Here is a 19749-nt window from a genome sequence, read left to right as displayed (position 1 = left end):
GAAAAGTGTCCTCCTGAGTGAAAAGTATTCCTCGAGAATAATGTGGCACATCTATGCTTCTGCTTAAATGTACACGAACTTGAATCCAAAATCTACGGAGTCCAAAAAAATCTGGTGAGGCAGAGTAAAGAATTCTTTGAAGAGAACCGAGAAACAGAGTTTAAACTCTCTGCAGGAAATCACAGCCATAGCCTTAATGCAAGACACCTGAAATCCTTTGGCAGTAACCAGCAACTGAAGCCAGCCTCGGACCATCAGCCACCGACTCTAGGAAGCCAAACGTGTCTGAACCAAAGCTGTGAATGCTTGATAAACACATTCTTCGTTGAATGCGCCTGATCTTTCCATCTCCTCCAAGTGCCCACGGGCCAGCTTGACCATCATAGTCAGTCCACTCCCTTCCAGATGTTCCAGTGCATGTTCCTTAACTGTTTTTGGCAAGACTTATTTTAAAACACGTGTTTGTATGTTTGAGTGCTGGACAAGGATTGTGTTTTTTTTGTCATGGTTCTTCGATCTTCCACTTGATATATTAAATGTGCATATTAGACATTTTGAAGGGATATCTGTACTTTTTGTTTATGAAAATCTATTGGATTTTATTGCAAAAAAACGCTGCTTATGATTTAACAAGTTCAACTTTTCAGTTTATGTAATTCTGTCTACGAGGGGCCTCAGATGTTTGTCAGCCTGTCCTGTTATAAATAGGATTACTCCAACTATATGTGCTAGACCCCATGACCTGGTGTTTGACAAATCTAGATCTAGCTTGCCACCTTCAAAAGTTTGGCTCTAAATATTACAATATGCTAAAAAAAAACATAAAAGGAGGTATGAGTGAAATGCCATGCAGCCATAGTCTTTCTGCAAGATAAGAAAGGATTATTTCTTGAGCTCTTTACAAGAATGCCAAGAGATACCCAGGGGGCACCCATGCCCACACATCCCCAGGGCTGCCTGGTGTGGGAGGCGAGGAGCTTCTTATCCTGCCATGTGCAGAATGCACAAAGTTAAACTCTGGTATGTGGGAGGGAAAGATTGTTCAACAATTAGTTGTTTTAAAACAGGAATATCAAACACATGACAGAGGCAAATACATAGAAGACCGACACAGACTTCCAGTCAACATGTCTTTAATTCAAGTGAATTTTTGTGGACCATATCTTAGAAAAACAATAATGTACATAACTCCCAAAGAACAATATGAAACAAACATCACCAGCAACAACCCACGAGATAGTGCAATGGTTGTCAGGCCGTGGGCTTGAAACATCAGCAGACTCTTTAAATCCCTCACAAACAGAACATTTATCTTTTTTGTATTCACAACAGTCAGTCCCCTGCAAATTTAGGGAAAGGGTTTATACCCTTCCTCCCAACTCAGCTTCCCCAAAAAACGTACAGATTCCAGCCCACCCAGGTTATTACATTTTAAGGAACAACTGTCAAAAAACAATATTATAAATAAATGCATTTTACAAGGCACAACGTACTGCTTAAAATAAGGCATGCAGAAATATTGAATATTTCACCGTACTTTACGTTGAACAGTTCAATAATCCATTAGATTAAAGCAAGTCATTTTAGACTTTCATCCAATGATATTGACTCGGTTTAGGACTTTTCAGTCTGGGAGAGGAACACAAATGACTAATATTATTTCTGCTAGAAAACCATGGACCCAGGTTTACTTCTTTTTCATGTCCTGTAGCGCATCATCCAAATTTACTGCATTGTGCATGGGAGAAAACGCAGTGCAAGTCATATCTACCAAGGCAGACCTGCCCATGGTGTCATCCCCTGCGGTGGCGCACAGATGTGCTGCCTTGTGTGACGCAGCCTCGTACCAGGGAGGTGAGTGTGAGCGGTCTAGCATAGGATTTTCACGGGAGGCATACCCTTCCAGTACAAATTCCTGTGCAGAAACAAACTCAGAAGATTAATAAACTTTGGATTTGTGCTGTACACTTTATTTTTTAAAAATAAATGCAAATCCCCTGGTTTGGCCCATCTTCAGGAAGGCATTACCTTTTTTATGAAAAGGCCAGTCTAGCCGTCTTATTTGATTGAGCTCTGTGTCAACGTCTGTGGGTGTTTAGGTTGATCTACCCCTCTAATGCGCACTTGACGCAAAGTGCCACAAAGCATTTTTTACTCTCTGAAAAGTTGGCTTTTGTAATGCAAATATTTTCTGCACTGGACAGGGATAGCAAGCGCCTCTTTGCATTACACCACCTCTTGTGCAAAGTCTTAGTAAATCTGGGCCCATGACTTACCAGCAGATCAGAATCAGCCCTCTCATTTCTTAAAATAAGTGAATGGCTGGTTGGAAACATACAGATGTTGAAGTGACAATCGCAAATGACAAGTTCTTGGCTGACTTTACTGTGGTATTCAAGTGCGCAACAATATTTCCAAAAACTTTACTAAACTCCTAACCAAACGCATGTCCATGTTTCGGGAATGTAGAGTTCCTGGAATGCTTAAATTTCTTTCATCCACTTCTTAGAACGTTCCCAATAATTTCGTTCCCCATTAAGCTTCTAGGGTAAAATGGTAGAGAGGAGCAGCACTTGCTGATTCTAATACAGAACCACAGAGGGCAATAGTATTTCAGATGGTGGTAGGGAAACACTTTTGCCCAGCAATGCTCCATACAAATATCTAAAGTCTTTCTGCTCATACACCAAATATGTAAGGTGCCAACTTCCCTACTCAAGCCCCTAAAATCAAACTGAAACACAAAGATTACAAAGAGAACATTCTCCAATGCCGTCTTTTGTGGAAACAAATGTAGAATGCAATAAAATAAATACAAAAAACTATTCCAGTTTACTTTTACATTTGTTTTGTAACTCAAGATGGATTGTGCACCTGTTAAGGTCACTGCCCACAAGTAAACCCTTTTATTCTACTCTCATACCATGCTGATGCCAACTGCACCCTCTGCCCTGAGATGAGTCCCTTCCCAGTGTCTGTTGAAATAGTGCATGACACAGTGCAAACTGAAGAGTGGGTCGGAAACTCCACCACTTGAAAATACAGTGTCCAGATCCATCTAGGCGAGGTCGGGTAGGCACAGCTTGAAATCCTTCGCAAAGTCTTTGAGTGATGCTGTGGCAGTCCCTCACTTCTTCTCCATACCCTTTTTGGGGATGTTCACTGTCCAGAAGTTGTTTGTGGAAGTGGACATGCCAGACCCCAGAGAGATTCTGTCCAGGCTGACCAGCAGAGGACCTGTTCTCCTACAAAGGCAGTTTGATTTCAATAAGGTAATCATTTCGTAATCAAACTACCTCCTCTTACCATCAGCTCAGCTTACGGTTGATCACCAGTGCCTGCTTGTACACCTCAGTGACATTCTCACAGTCAGTCAGAGAGAAGCAGCTGTCTCCCACACGATTCTGGTAGCACTTCATGTCCCACAGCCGAGGCCGCAATTCAAAGTCTTCCCCTTCATCGAGCCGTAGGAGATTGTCAGCCGAAATGCAACCACGCATGGCTCGGCTCTCAGGCATCCGATCTGGCAAGTCCAGCTGATCAAAGGACTCAGTGGACAGGATGCTGTCCTCACTGATGGCAGTGGAAGGGCGACTGCAGTAAGGAGACATAGGGGCACAGTGGAAGGACAACTCATCCAGGGACCCGAAGGTCCCGGGACCCTGCGAGCTGTGGCTGCTCGCAGAGTATTTGCTGTTGTGTTTTAGAATGCCCTTTCTCCCGAGAGGCATTTCCATGGGAGCTGGGACAGGGCTTTCTGGGGCATCAAACACAGGGGTCTCCAGATCACTGGGTTCACAGTCCAAAATATCACCCAACTCACTACGGTCTGGCGACGAGCAATAACCAGATTCTCGCTTCCCTGAATTTTTCAAAATTCCTTTCTTGGGCATCGCTGGTACCGGAGGTTGCACTGCATCATGGCTCATCGGCTTGGTGGGCAGGACAGGGCTGGCTTCTGAAGAGGGTGGCAAGTTCTCTTCCTTCCTGCAAGACACACGTGACTCGCAGCTGCTCCCTCGCTTCTTAAGGATGCCCTTGGGCCTCTTCAGTGAGCTCCTAGTGGTCCCCTCAGCCCCGTTGGGAAATGTCCCCTCCAACATGGTGTGAGCCACATCATTCTCCTTCTTGGACTTCTTCAGGGAGCGCTGGCGCTCGAGGGTGATGCCAGGCATACGTTGGCGCAGGAAGCACCGGACCTTAGATCCATTCTCGAAAAGAGGCCTAGACGAACGGCGTAGCCACTCTGCCACCGTGGCCAGTGTGGATTCATTATCTCGCATAGACTCCAGCTCACCCATTGGAACCTTGTAGCCCCAGTTCAACCACCAGTGGTTGGCAATGTCCTCTATAGTTGCCCGTCGCTCTGGGTTCACCATCAACATCCATCGGATTAGTCCACAAGCATCTACAGAGAGATCAAGAGGAAACCAGCATTAGAGCAACAATAAAATGCCTTTTCATGTGAGATCAAAAGCAGTCACACTTATTAGCAGCACCACTAGCCCTCTAATATAACTTCCACTTTTCTTTCCTCACCAAGAGGGCCTCAAGTAGCAGGAAGATTGATTTTTTACAAAAATGAGTCTTAAACATAACAGCTATGAATGTAAAGGTCAAAGGCCCACACAATATAATTTAACATTGTATTTTACTTGTGCCAATTTAGTGGTGTAGGTAGTAAAATAGAGCATTAAAACTCTCTACTACTGCACACTAAAATGGATGATCTGTAACTTTGAAAACATTTTGAGAAAAAAAGTTTTACATGGGCACCGTGAGGCAATGGGCAAATGTTGCCACCTTCACAAGTTGCTTTGTGAAGGTTAAACACGCCCTTCCCTGGCCCCTAACTCACGAAGGTTATCGGTGGTAGAATACTCCCTCGTGAAGACAATGCACCCAATCGACCTGCTGACTGGATACCTTAAGAGTGACGTCAGCAGAACTGTGTGCGTCGACATTCACCTGAGCAAGATTGTCAAACATTACCCTAGCGCGCCCAGACTCAGGAATGAGGTTGGTCTCTGTTGTTGCATGAGCACAAAAGGTTAATCCCACTTGGAGACTCTAAGTGTTTGGTGTGTCGGTGGCTGACAATGCCCCACCTTGCAACAGAAATGCTAAATGTTAAAACAACGAATACACTTTTATAGCTATGACTTGCCTCCAAACTGGTCTACGCTGGCCTGCAGCACAACATAGCATGCCTCTCGAGGCTTGAAACCTTTCATCATCTTGTTTAGAAGGCTTTGCAAATCCACGTCTCGGCTCTTAGAAAGTGCTATTTCCCCTTTTATCAGCGTGCACATCGTATGAGAGGTTCAGAGACATTTTACACAAAAAAAAACCTAAGCAACCTTAGTGTGGCAGAGCAGGTAGACACACCAAAGAAGAGATTGCAGTGCGTTTGAGGTTTGAGCAGAATAACACCCCTGTGGTCCTATGGTGATCAACACAAGACCATGGAGAACCCCTCGTTGATTCCAGGACAGGTGTCCTCTTCCTGAAGGGACCGTGAGGCAAATGGGGTCTCCACCCAACCAGACAGATTAAAGGGACATTCAGTGGCGTAACGAAACTTGAGGGGTGCCCCTGCAAAGTACATGGAGAACACTACCTACCCCCCCCCCCCCCCCCCCCCCCAAGAGTCCCTCAGGAGCTCACTAGCCAGGTACTGAGCTGAAAGGGCCCCTTGGAGCTCCCATTCCCCCCCCCCCCCCCCCCTTGCAGTGCAGCAGGGCCGGCTCTAGGCTCACGGAGGCCCTGAGCAGGGAGTGTAGGTCGGGGGCCCGAGGCCGCCAAATCCCTGCTAGGGGCCGCCACGCAAATATGTATCTAAGGATATATATTGGCGTGGCGGCCCCTGGGGTTTGGCGGCCCTGTGCAGGTGCACAGCTTGCACATGCCTTAGGCCGGCCCTGACTGCAGGGGCCTTTGCTGCGCCACTGGGGACATTCAAGACGAGGAGACGGGACTGGGTAAGATGCTTCTCCTTCCCTGGATGGACGGGCCCTTTCATGATCAGCGAAGCCGTTGCTTATATGAGGCCAGGCAGGATTTCAGGCCGAGGCAAGGCAATCCAAAGCAAACTCCGCGCACGAGCCAGGTTTTTATATCCCCTCTAACAATGGCCGGTAGAGCACATCATGCAGTCCGAGCTCCTGAAAAACACCCTGTAATCAGGCGGATTGGGTGGCATTAAACCGGCTAAGTATGGAAGACCCGGGCCGGGAGCTTTTAGCAGAGCAATAAAAACAGGCGAAGCCGCTCTCCGCCCTCAGGGGACTTTAACTCACTGTGGTCTATGAAATAACAGCTACTCCCCCTCCGATCAAGGTGATTAACCCCAATGGGTTACACCTCCCACCCCCAGACTGCTGTCGACGGTAGACAGCCGTCTGCCCGGCTGGCACGCTTGGTTAGCTGTACTACTCGGGCGGGCCGTGGGGTCAGAGGTCACATTTCTTGAGGCTCATCATAGCCAAGGTTCTAACTTCATCAAGTGCCAAAGAATAGAGATAGGAGCAAATGTCTGTAATCTGGTGCCCCCCTCCAACCGGAGAGCCAGGCCGCCTGTCCTCCCTGTTCCACGCTTGGGGGGGCCCTGTTTGGAAGGGTGTATTTTGTGAGGGCAAAGCAGGGAGGGGTGCTTGTGAGGTAAGAGGGGTTTGTTTGTAAAGGCAGTGAGGGTTGAGTTGTTGGAGGGATTAACCTTGTGTCTGGTTGGAAGACAGACAGGGGTGAACGAGGTTTGCTTTGTGAGGGCAGACAGAGTAGGGGAGTTGGCTGGAGACGTAAGATTGTTTTGTTTACAAGGCTGAAAGTGTGGGTCAGTGTGCTGGAGATGTGGTTTGAGAGCAGGGCGGATAGGTGCGCGCAGAGGTACTAAAGGATCACTGTGTGAGGCCAGAGAGGTTAGATATGTTGGAGAGGTAAGTGGAGCTTAGTTTTTAAGGCAGAGAGCTTCAGTTGAGGGGTACGAATGGTTAACGTTGTACGAAAGGTGTGCAGGTAGAGGGTGCAGAAATTAGAGTGGTTTACATGAGGAGCGCGGAGAGGGCATGGGTGCTGGAGAGATAAGAGGGGCATACTTTCTATACATTCTTGAGGTGGGTGGGCATTATATTTCTAGGACAGAGCATAGTAGCGTTGGAAGGGTAAGAGGTTTACTTTGTGAAGGTAAAGAGGGCACGTGTGTTGGTGAACTAAGACCAGTGTGGCTCACCGGAAGGCTTGCTTGGCTGCCGGTACTCGCCGCTGCTGATCTGTCGCACGAGGTGCTTGTAGTCCTGGCCATCAAAAGGCATGTTTCCATGGACCAGGATGTAGAGGAGAACGCCCAATGACCAGCTGTCCACCTGTGTGAAAAGAGAAGTGAGGGCCACAAATGAGAGGTGCACACAAAAAGGTCATGTTTTCTATTTCAGGGAGGTAGGAGAGCTTGTAGCCCTCGGAATGTACAGCATGTGGGCTCAGAGAACAGAGCTATCCCTCAAGATAAACCATATAGGCTGAAGAGTAATACAGCACAAATACACATGTATTACAATAACTTTATCATACAAACTAGCCCTGAGAATGCACAAAACAACATCGCAGCTCCAGCATTAGACAGCAGAGATATCCTCCACAGAAACTGACTTCAGAGTCCCCGACCCCAGGTTGCAGCGCTATCCCATGTGGAACAGAGGCCATACAGGCTCCGGCCTCAGCAGCAGATATCTCGTGAGTCAGTCATTCAAGGCAAGGCCTGAATTTGTGATGCTAGAACTGATCAAATAAACAAAAGCCCATCCTCTCAAGGGCCTCTTAAGCGTTTTTAATACACACAAAGCTCGAGTTAAAGGTGGTAAAAGAATAGCAGGCTGCATTCTGGGTAGTGCTGTGGGTGGGAGACATTGGCACTGTAGTGAAAGTGGACAAAGCAAGCCTCCCTAAGATGCACCCGAGTCGGCCGCGTGAGGATCAAGAACACTAATGGGTACAGGACTGGAGGGGGGTAGTGCCTACCTCTGGTCCCTTGTAGGGTCGCCCGTTCACAATCTCCGGGGAGGCATACAGGGGGCTGCCGCAGTACGTCTGCAGGTACTTGTCCTGCTGGTACATGTTAGAGAGGCCAAAGTCTGCAATCTGGAAAAGAGAGAGAGGGGAGGGGAGAGGTCAGTGTAGGCAGGGTGGGCAGCGCAGATGCCTAAACAAATACAAGTGTGCAAGAACATGGCTGGTACAGTGAGAGACTGCTCCTCCTGCCAAGCATGAGGCAACTGCCTGCCTGTTCAACCCACATCAAGGCGCACCCTGCTATGTTCAGGCCCCCCTTACCTAGAGCAGGGCAGATTGGAGGTTAGGACTTGTTGCTTTTCATCAGTGCAAATTCGGCAAGTAGTTACAAAACAATTTGGTCTGCATTTTAGAAAGGTTTTTTCACCTATATTCGACAGGTTACCATATTAAAGATTACAAAGACTACAGTCATATTAACGAAATCATGTCTGTTAACATAAAGACAATTTAAAGATGTCCCAAATCATAGCCTAGAACACTGCTCACTTACTGTAGAACTCAGTTAAATGCCTATTCCAATGCCAGTTTGAGCATATATGGGGGTTAGTTCTTGATTGGGAACTTGGTTACAGATCGATATTTGTACCGAAATAGATGACTGAATGGTAGATATTTTTTTAGTGTTCATGTTGAACTCCAAGGTCTAAATTTTCACTGAAAACCAGACTATTAACAAATATACTGAAACGCCCACCAGGCAGGGTGAGGTGGTTGAGTGCCACCAAAAGGCTCAGACCATCAGCCATTAGGGCCTCTCCACTGATTCATCATAGCCAAGGGGACAAGGTCCTTCTAAGTCATTAAAAGGACTGTTTCCAGTCCTTTACTTTTGTGAGGTAGCTATTGCATTTTGGGTGTTGTAGTCCTCGTTTGCTTGCACTGAATTAATAAGACTAAAGCGCCTGAAAAAAATGCTTTGTAGGTGAAAAGAACAGGGCTGAAGACAGTGTGTGTAATGACCGGGAGTCAGCTGGTCACCCTAAGATAGCGCGGATGCAAGCTGCCTTGGAACCCATTGAAAGAGCAAACTGTGTTACCTGGCAACCCAGTCCCAGCACTCATATACCCTGACGTGCGCACAGACCACTGTCAAACACGCTTCATTGCAACAATTGACAAACTGACTGACTACTTCTCTGACTGCCAAAAAAGCACTTCGAGGGCAGGAAAGCGCTATAGGAATGCCACAGCGCAATTCCTTGACGTGCAGTTCAGAGCCAATCACAGCTTTCGCTGGAGCCCAGCACTGCCACGCCTGAGTGCTACTGCTACACAGGACTGGGACACCCATGAGGCCAACTCTTCACCCTCCCTCCCAGCTCCCCCCTCATGAAAAGTCGCATCACCCACTGGCGTATCTTCGTCTGGTGTCTGCCTGCCCTGGAAGGCTTCTACCATACAGATCTCCCATTGGCCGTCCCCTTGAAGGGGAGGGGGGGGGGGGGGGGGGGTTGCAGATGCAAATATTTCACTGAGAGGAAGCCGCGTTGGTGACAGGCCTCCATATCGGCTTCCAAACACCATTTATTACAAACCGGTAACTCTCCCCGCCCCTCCCATCCCGCCACCACCCGAGGGCGTCACTGATAGCGATCGGATCTCACCGCTTTCCTCAATAAAGTGCTTGTCAGCATCAAGTGCTCCCAGCGATTAACCCCAGGAAGGAAATGAGGCTGTAGCGTGGGTGAGCCCCGGCTGCTTCGGGTCAGGCTGGGGCCGAGGGCGAGTCTGCAGTGAAAGTGGGCCCGGCGAGCCGCTCTGCCACCCCTGAGGCTAGCTGGGGGCTGATCCTCCCGGGCCAAGAGTGAGGCCAGAGTGCAAGGCGAGACTAGGGCTGGATTTACATTCCGGACACACCTTGACCGGAACAGAAGTCTGGCGGATTTTCCATTGCAGCGGATAAGGCATCATCCCTCGTTTGTCTCCTAGCTGCGGCCGCCATGTTCAAAAAGTTTCTAACTGAGGCTGGTGGGAGAATCCAGTCTTCTGTGCAAAAGAGCGCCGCATAATTCTTCCAAAGGAGCTATAAAAATACCCATTCCATAAGAGTCCCAGAGGCTGCAATGCATTTGCTATACATCAGGAGAGCGTTGTTGTGGCGTAAGAGTGGCGCCCCTCGGATATGCTCGCGGCCAGTCATCATACAGGTGTGTGGCAGCCCCCCTCACCGTATTTACCGGGCGCAGGTGCATCAGGGAATTCGGATAGTCGCATTTCATTGTTTTACTTTTCATTTCCTTGTAGTTATTCTACATCTTGCAAAACGGATTTCGCAGAGTTCACTGCTCTTCAGATTACTTCATATACTCACTTTTTGGGGAAAGTGGCATCAGTGTGGTGCGCATCCACGGGCTGGGGAGGGGGGGGCAGTTTGAAATTGGCCTTCCGGTGAATGACGTCGCAATACTTCGCAAAACCCACGCAGACGTCACACCAAGGCAGTGCTTGAAATGGAAAAATAGAAGTGCAGGTGCAGGTACTCTGTAACAGAGTACCTGCTTATCTCTGAAGTGCCGGTGCTCTCCAACTAAAAGTCTTACATTTCTCAAGTCTTACATTTCTCTTGAGAAGTGCCAGTACTATCCCTCTAAAATTAAAAAAAAGTGCCGGTACTCAGTACCGTATAGTACCGGCCCATTTAAAGCACTGCACGGATGAATATCCCAGTAGACCTTTAAATGGCAGTTTGAAACGGGCCCTCTGGTGGATGACGCAATACTACTTCTCAAAACCCACGCAGACGTCACGCATCCTAGGAAGGCTAGCATTGGAGATTGTTAGCCGTGCAGGACTGAGTGAAATGAACAACGGATGGCCCCTTGAGCAAGCAGAGGGTGGGAGGTCCTTTACAGGCAGCCACCTCGCACAGTGGTGATGTGGGCAAATGCATCCTGGTACTTGCAGTAACCAGGAGAGGGGCGGCTGCACTATAGAGGCCGGCCAGTAATGCGAGATTACTGTTCGTAGGGTAAAATGGCGATTTGGAAAGACCTGTGAAACTAGTTTCTGCTCAATCCTTTGCCTCATGTCCTGTGGGAAATGCTATTTCCTGCAGGGGCACGGTGTCAAGCTGCCTGAATGCAGATCCCAGGGCCAGGTGTGAAGAAATCCAGGCTCTCTCGGCTGTGACGACGAGTCTGGGCACAGACGGCCCCACGGCTTTGAAGGAGCCGCACGGCGTCGGCCAGGCCCGTGCAGGCCTCACGGGAGCCCGGGCACAGCAGGCAGGCCTCGCCTGCTTCCCAAAGGACTCATGACGGCTCAGGACAGACCTCAGCCTTCCGAAGGACCCCCGCAGCGGGGATGGCTCCCCAGCTGTCCATAGGACAGGCCTGGCCACCTTTTCCAATTACCCGAAGCAGGACTAGGCAGGAGTCAGCAAAGGACACGAGTGCTATTCACAAGAAGCCCGGACACGATTCGATAAGTCTTTATTTCGAATAAGAAATTCATAAAAGACAATGAACAATCATACACAATATGTTAAAAAAAACAGTCCAGCAATATAATAATATTATACACAGATTATTCCTACGAACAATAAAATACTTTACACATATGTATATTAAAACAGATAGGACACCAGTAACATGCACATAGGTTGGTACCACTAAGAACCATACAGGGCGCTATATATAGGTAGATAAGGACATTCAACGTACAGTGATACCCAATTTCTTGGATCGGATTAGCCAGGCCCATCTCAAAAATTTGGCAACACATACCACTACGATTTCCGATCTAATAACACGGAGTTTGAGAAGTGCATCTCGGGAACCACCACTATTCAGGGTCAAGCAGATCGGTCTTAACCACTTGTTTCTTGGTGCTCGATAAACAGGACAACCAAAGAAGAAGTGGCCAACACTTTCTTCATGGTCTGGACACCAGTGGCATTTATTCCCTGTAGACGAATCCCATTTTGCTGTAAAAGAATTGATGGGCAAGGTGCCAACTCGAAACTGGTGGTATAATTTACGATCTAATACGCTTGTGATTAGGTCCCAATACTGTTCTAGTGAGGGAACAGCCTTGTACACTAAAAAGGAGCCAGTTATGTTAGCGTCCAAGGATTGGTTTACAAGAATAGATTTTCTCCAAGCCCAAAAGAGCGCCTTAAACTCAAGTTTAGATGGAAATGTTGCCCCCCCTGGGTTGGACCAAAGCTCCGAGAGACCCATCAGGTTCAATACATTTTTAACTACCCAAAACCATTGTATTTTGTGTGCCCCCCACATGTGTTTTACTTCCTCCAACTCTTGGGTAAACAGACCAAGCTCAGGAGTGGTCCAGAGGCGGCGCCAAAAGGCCACCAGACGATACTGGGCCATCTCGTCGATTGGTCTGCAACCAAGATCCAACAGTAGGGGTTTAGTTGGGGTGGACTGAGGGAGACTAACCAGATTCCGTAGGAACCTGTTCTGCGCAGTTGCCAAACTGGAGAGATTCTTATGGCCCCAAACTTCGGCTCCGTAGAGGGTAGCAGAAATGACCTTCGCCTCATAGATTTTTAAGGCAGGGGTGACACACCTAGTGAGGGAGTTCCTCTGTTCGTGGATCAAACAGCCGGCCAACCTATTAAATTTGAGTTTAGACGTTTCCACTTGGGGATTCCAGTTGAGTTGGTGATCTAGGGTCACACCAAGATATGTCATGACCCTAACCTGCTCAATTTGGGCTCCGTTTAAGGAAACTGTACACTTAGGGGGATTTTTCTTGCAAAAAACCATGAATTTGGTTTTATCCACATTTATTTGCAAGTCATTCATAGTGCAAAACTCGGAAAATCTATTCAGGGCTACCTGGAGCCCGGCTCTAGTTTTAGAAAGGAGGAGGGTGTCATCTGCAAAGATTAGCATGGGGTACTTTCGACCACCCAACATGGGAGCATCCGACTGAGTATTAATGAAATGTTGGGTGACCTGATTAATAAATAAGAGAAACAACGTGGGGGCTAGGACACAGCCTTGACGCACCCCTCGTTGTACGGGGAATTGTTTAGTCACCTGCCCCTGACTACCCCACCTAACCTGGGCATAATTGTCCTCATGAAGTCGCTGGACTAGAATCAAGAGCTCAGGCGGGAAGCCCATGCGACTAAGGGCCTCCCACAACTTCTTCCTAGGCACCAAGTCGAAGGCCGACTTAAGGTCAACGAATGCAGCGTATAACATACCGCCACCCAACAGGACCACCTTCCTAAAGAGTAATGTAAAACGGAAGACTTGGTCAACAGTACTAGTCCCAAACCTGAAGCCCGCCTGCATAGGGGAAAGTATGTTATTTAAATCGATCCAATCCAGAATTCGAGCTAGGATCATTCTCGACACAATTTTCTGGATTGAATCGATCAAGCTAATGGGACGATAGTTGTTGGGGAGGGAGCGGTCACCCTTCTTGTATACTGGCAGAATTTCTGCCCCCTTCCATGAGGGGGGAATCTCAGCCCCGGCAGCTATGTTATTTGCCAGTAAAGTGATATAAGGGATCCAAAGGTCAGGTTTGAGTTTAAAAAGGTCAGCGGGAATAGCATCAATGCCGGGAGCTTTACCCGGCTGAACTAACTCAAGAGCAAGTGCGGTGTCTGATTCCGAAAACAAGAGTCTGTCACCTGTATGTAGGGGTTGGCACGGCAGTGTAGTTTTTATCGTCAAATCCTCCACTACATTTGGATCATTAAACTGAGCGGTATAGAATTCCACCCACAATTGAGCGGAGACATGATTTACTGGAATCTGGGCGGCTGGATCTTTTCCCCTCCTTATAATCAACCAGAAATCTGCTAGGTTGGGGGAATCACATGCACCAAGGAGGTCAAGCCAATAAGAGTCGTCCCAATCTCGCTTAGCAGCCTGGATGGTACGCTTGTAGCATTGCCTAGCTGTCCTAATGGCATCGGAGTTCCGGGCCTTCACGGCAGCTAATAAGTTGCTGTGGGCAGCTCTACATTTCTTATTATACCATTTTTTATATACTCTGGTATTAGCAGGCCTGGATGGTTTCGTGAGAAGGTTTTTCAGGATCGAAAAACACTCCTCGTGGAGATTAGTAATTATGGAGTCTGCGTTGCCAGCAGGTGATAACAAAAGCATCCTACTCCACACGCCCCATACCTCTTCCTCAATCTTTGAAATAAGTGTAGGGTCCTCCAGAACCCTGGGCCATTTTACGCGGCGCCTGTTATCGCACAGAATTACATCAGATGTTAGACTATTGGTGCTCCTGACAGGTGCCCCCATGCCTGGGACCAAAATCTCAAGTGAAAGGGGATTGTGGTCACTCTCTGGGCGAGGCTCTATCACCATGTCTTGTACGATGGACCAACACTCAATTTTGATCAGTATATAATCGATACGGCTTGAACACAAACCGTTATCGAAAGTGTTGGACCCAAGGCAATCGGATCGAGTGCGCCCATTGACGGCCCGTAGGCCCCATTCTAAACAAAAGCCCAGCCAATGTAAGGCTGCCTCGGTGCCCCTTACGCCCTTAGCAATGGTAAGCGGGGGGATTGCCCAAACAGTGTCCTCTTCAGAACCCACATCCTCTGCCAAGGAGGAGATGGGCTCAAAGGGGGTATTCAAGTCTCCTGCAACAATTACTATCTGGTCGATCCCGAAATTCTTAAATAGAAGATCAAGATCGTCCAAGACAGCTTGTTTTTTCCCACCCTGGCAACCACGGGCATAGACATCAACTAAAAGGATGTCTGGGGTGTTAGGTTTACTCAGGCTAATACATAGGAGATCCGCACACGCCACCAGTGTTTCCCTACCATGGAAGCCCAAATTATTTTTTATCCAAATAGTAAGGCCACCAGAGGCCCTACCCTTTGGGCTCTTAATTGCGGGTTTAGAAAAATTAAGGTAACCCAACCTATACAATGGGACAGTTGACCAGGTTTCCTGGAGGATGACGATATCATATGAATCAATAAAGTTGGCCCAATCGTCATTCTCCAGGCGTCCCCGTAGCCCCGCAATATTCCAAGAGATTACTCTTAATGGGCAGTCCGTAGTTAGTGCACATAATGAGTGTGCCACGCCCTTTACTTCATTCATGGCCAACGCAGTAATATATACCGGGTCTGAGGGTACGCCCAGATTGTTAGACAACGGTGGGCCGACAAGAGATGAATTTAGGGATGGAGACCTCCGTTGGTGGGGAGTAATCTTAGGGGGAGATAAGTCTCCAGACCTCCCAAGTCAGTCCACCTCCTCCAGGCAGCCAAATCTATTGGAGGTTGAAAACCCTTGCCACCAGTTAAGTTGATTTTGTCCAACAAAACTATGTGTCGGACGAGTAGCATTCCTAACAGTGGTCCATGACCCTTCACTCGCTAGTTGTTGTCTGGGAGGATAGAAAAAAGTGAGAGGCCTCACCACTATTGTGGAATTGGCCTCAAAAGATGGCCATGCACATAGATACTGGGCTGTGTGGGGATCAGAAAATGATACCACCACACAGTCACCGGCTATGGACTTGTGGGTACGGCCAATCCAAGGGACTCTCCGGACCATGAGTACACTACTTCTTTGATGGTCGGGGAGCTGTTTGTTGGAATTCAGCCAGTGAATAACTTTATTTTTTAGAGAAAGATCATTCTCCTGGGCTCGTTGACCCAACTCTGGAACACCGGCTAAAATAATGACGTACGACCCTGCTTCTGGCGGGAGGTCGATAAACCCTCCGCGAAAGTTGTGGCGACTGGCCTGACGTGTTGGATTGCGCACCAAGGGCGGCCTAGGGGGGTGGTTGGCTGATGCCCTGGAGTCAGTGTTCGGCCTGTATACTGGTCTATGCGGATGGGAGGGTTTTGGAACTGCTGGGCTAGGGGTGGGTACGATAGGTTTTGCAATGGTGGTGCGGGGTTTTGGAATGGGTATTAGTATAGGTAGGGTCTCAGGAATGATTTGGGCCAGTTGTGAAGGGGGTTGAACGGGTACTATTTCTGAGGGCTGGGGAGTGGGTTCGGTCGCACGTAAAAGCTTAGCATCCATTTCCTTTAGGCTCAAGCTGGCCAGAGTGACTATGGTCCTATCCATTTCGAGGAGGTTATTCTCTATACGAGAAAGCCTTAATTCTAGGGGAGAAAGTAGCTGCTTTAACGTACCCCAGACTAGTTGGAGAAATTCGCTGTCACCCTCCCTGACGTGCACGGGACCGCTCACCCGACCCTCCAGAATGTTTGTGCTATTCTGGCTAGGAGAGATGATAAGAATATCATCTTCCACCAAACTAGATATTTCCGGAGTAGCTTCCCCATTAAAAATACTTTGAATCGGTTTGGGGTTAACATCTTTCACCCCAAGAGACCCCATGGCCCGTCTGCTATTAAAGAACTTTAACCTCGCTATTCTGGCTTTTTTCCTAGCGTGTATAGTTCTCGCAAGGCATTTCTTTTTGTATGCTGCCGCTTTCTTAGCACTACAATGGCTTACTGCTTCCGTTGCTTTGGGAAGGGGAAAAGAGCCTGCGATGCTAAATAGGGGAGCAGGGCCAATATTTTGTTGTACTGGATTAGGTTGGGAGATTGGAGGGGAATGTAAAGGAATAATAGGGGGAGCAGGATGCATTACTACCGTTGTTAATAGGGGCTGTGGAGCGGTGGGACGATCAGGGGTACGGGCAGATGCAATATTCCCCAGGGAAGATTTTTTGGAGCTGGCAATATGCGCTGACAGCCTTCGTGCAGCATCAAGTTCTAAGGAGACCTTGTGCTGCATTTTACTGATTTCCTCGTCAATAACCAAATTGGTTTTGACTAGGAAATCATCTATGGACCTGTTGGAATTGCTAGCAGCCATAAGGGTTTTGCTCCGGCTACCCCGTGAACACATATTACAGAGTACAGGTCAATAAATATACACACAACAATAAAACTGTAAGATGTGCCACAAAAAGACTGAAACATAAGGGGGGGTGGCCCAGCCCAGCCCTCTAAGACCTCGAACGGCCTCAAACGGCCCAGTCTTTGCCCTGTCTTCGCCCGGGCTGCGTCCCGCGCTGCGGGAATACTAGGGAAATAAGTAGGTGGCCGGGTAAGACAGGGGGGCGTGGCAGCGGGGAGAGCGGACCGGAAGTTGGAAGATGGTCTTGCAGGGACTCCTGGGCAATGGAGTCCCCTGCACGCTCGCAGCCCCGCTGACCACACTCACCCGATAGGCTGCTGCAGTCCTTCAGCGGTGCCCCGGTGTCCAAACAGGCGATGCGGCACCCGCGAAGCGGGTGCGGCGAGTAGTAGCTGAAGTCCTGAGAAAAATGCCGCTGTAACTGCCAAGTGTGTCCGTGCTCAAGGGCGTCCCACAGGTGAAGGAGTGGTGAGGGCTTTAGTACTGCAGAGAGGCGGGGGGCGGCAGCGGGGAGAGCGGACCGGAAGTTGGAAGATGGTCTTGCAGGGACTCCTGGGCAATGGAGTCCCCTGCACGCTCGCAGCCCCGCTGACCACACTCACCCGATAGGCTGCTGCAGTCCTTCAGCGGTGCCCCGGTGTCCAAACAGGCGATGCGGCACCCGCGAAGCGGGTGCGGCGAGTAGTAGCTGAAGTCCTGAGAAAAATGCCGCTGTAACTGCCAAGTGTGTCCGTGCTCAAGGGCGTCCCACAGGTGAAGGAGTGGTGAGGGCTTTAGTACTGCAGAGAGGCGGGGGGCGGCAGCGGGGAGAGCGGACCGGAAGTTGGAAGATGGTCTTGCAGGGACTCCTGGGCAATGGAGTCCCCTGCACGCTCGCAGCCCCGCTGACCACACTCACCCGATAGGCTGCTGCAGTCCTTCAGCGGTGCCCCGGTGTCCAAACAGGCGATGCGGCACCCGCGAAGCGGGTGCGGCGAGTAGTAGCTGAAGTCCTGAGAAAAATGCCGCTGTAACTGCCAAATGTGTCCGTGCTCAAGGGCGTCCCACAGGTGAAGGAGTGGTGAGGGCTTTAGTACTGCAGAGAGGCGGGGGGCGGCAGCGGGGAGAGCGGACCGGAAGTTGGAAGATGGTCTTGCAGGGACTCCTGGGCAATGGAGTCCCCTGCACGCTCGCAGCCCCGCTGACCACACTCACCCGGTAGGCTGCTGCAGTCCTTCAGCGGTGCCCCGGTGTCCAAACAGGCGATGCGGCACCCGCGAAGCGGGTGCGGCGAGTAGTAGCTGAAGTCCTGAGAAAAATGCCGCTGTAACTGCCAAGTGTGTCCGTGCTCAAGGGCGTCCCACAGGTGAAGGAGTGGTGAGGGCTTTAGTACTGCAGAGAGGCGGGGGGCGGCAGCGGGGAGAGCGGACCGGAAGTTGGAAGATGGTCTTGCAGGGACTCCTGGGCAATGGAGTCCCCTGCACGCTCGCAGCCCCGCTGACCACACTCACCCGATAGGCTGCTGCAGTCCTTCAGCGGTGCCCCGGTGTCCAAACAGGCGATGCGGCACCCGCGAAGCGGGTGCGGCGAGTAGTAGCTGAAGTCCTGAGAAAAATGCCGCTGTAACTGCCAAGTGTGTCCGTGCTCAAGGGCGTCCCACAGGTGAAGGAGTGGTGAGGGCTTTAGTACTGCAGAGAGGCGGGGGGCGGCAGCGGGGAGAGCGGACCGGAAGTTGGAAGATGGCCCTGCAGGGACTCCTGGGCAACGGAGTCCCCTGCACGCTCGCAGCCCCGCCGACCACACTCACCCGGCAGGCTGCTGCAGTCCTTCAGCGGTGACCCGGTGTCCAAACAGGCGATGCGGCACCCGCGAAGCGGGTGCGGCGAGTAGTAGCTGAAGTCCTGAGAAAAATGCCGCTGTAACTGCCAAGTGTGTCCGTGCTCAAGGGCTCAGGCCGGACTTACTGGAATGTGTAGTAGTCTGTCGATTTACAGAAGACGGAGGGGGCATTTTTACACGGGTGCGATCGATTCACAAAGAACAGCCGGGGGCGAACTCAGCCAAGTTCTGCATATTCCGAGAGTTGAACAGGCGCGCGGGCACAGGTAGCCGTGCATACTGCCAGCACAGCAGCAGGGGGGGGCAGGGGTATTCCCAGCGAGGCGCGCAAGGTTATGGGTCCCTTCCCATCCAGATAGCTCCCAGAGGTGAAACCACCGCCCGCCTGCACACCCGCCTCTCGCACGCCCTTCACGTGCCAGCGCGCAGCCCCAGCGGCTCTGCAGGTCAACGACCGGCGCTGTATTTTTCTGTTAGGCGCTTCCTGCTGGAGACCCATGGGGGGGGAGGGGACTGGAAATCTGCGCAGACAGCGGGGAAGGCTGCGGGGGCTGGAGACAAAGCTGTAGGAAGCCTCTCCAACACTATACCGCCCTCGGCCTTCTCCTGCAGGTGCCCCCGCGTGGGTTCACATTCAGAAGAGATCTGCCCCCTTGTAAACTCACCCCCCCCCCCCTCAATCAAACGAGACCCCCCCCCCCCCCCCTACAGAGAGAGTGGCAAGTGCTCTCTGCCCCCACCGATGGGTCCCAAGATTAGAGCGCCTTCTGTGTGCCGGTGCGCACGTCCAGGTGCCAGACCAGGGGAGCCCGGGACCCCATATAAATCAGACCAGGGAAGCGAAGGCCGCTCTGCGCCACTGGGCTTCGAGAACACGGGTGGGGGTCCTCCTCCTCCCCACACTCCGCGATCCACCAGAACCTTCAAGGAACTGGTTTCCACCAGCGTTACATTGGAAAGTTACTTTGTTTCACCCAGTGCTATATTTCAAAGGACTCGGTCTCGCAACATG

At 50.1% G+C, this 19749-nt stretch overlaps 1 protein-coding gene across 3 annotated transcripts in view; it reads right to left on the bottom strand.

Moving 5' to 3' along the window:
* Positions 1-1116: 1116 nt before the first annotated feature.
* Positions 1117-19749, bottom strand: part of NUAK2 (NUAK family kinase 2) — a 76158-nt gene continuing 57525 nt past the window's right edge. For all 3 annotated transcript variants that reach the window (XM_078644623.1, XM_078644624.1, XM_078644622.1), the window contains exons 5-7: positions 8014-8133; positions 7229-7361; positions 1117-4408 (exon numbers count right to left, since the gene is read on the bottom strand). In XM_078644623.1, the coding sequence (XP_078500749.1) occupies positions 3309-4408; positions 7229-7361; positions 8014-8133 (1353 nt within the window). In that variant the 3' untranslated portion in view covers positions 1117-3308. The remainder of the gene's footprint in view (positions 4409-7228; positions 7362-8013; positions 8134-19749) is intronic.

Source organism: Lissotriton helveticus, chromosome 5_1 (genome assembly GCF_964261635.1).
Source record: "Lissotriton helveticus chromosome 5_1, aLisHel1.1, whole genome shotgun sequence".
Classification (NCBI taxonomy): Eukaryota; Metazoa; Chordata; class Amphibia; order Caudata; family Salamandridae; genus Lissotriton; species Lissotriton helveticus.
Note: the sequence above shows the minus strand (reverse complement) of the source record. Positions and strands in the feature narration are given on the sequence as shown.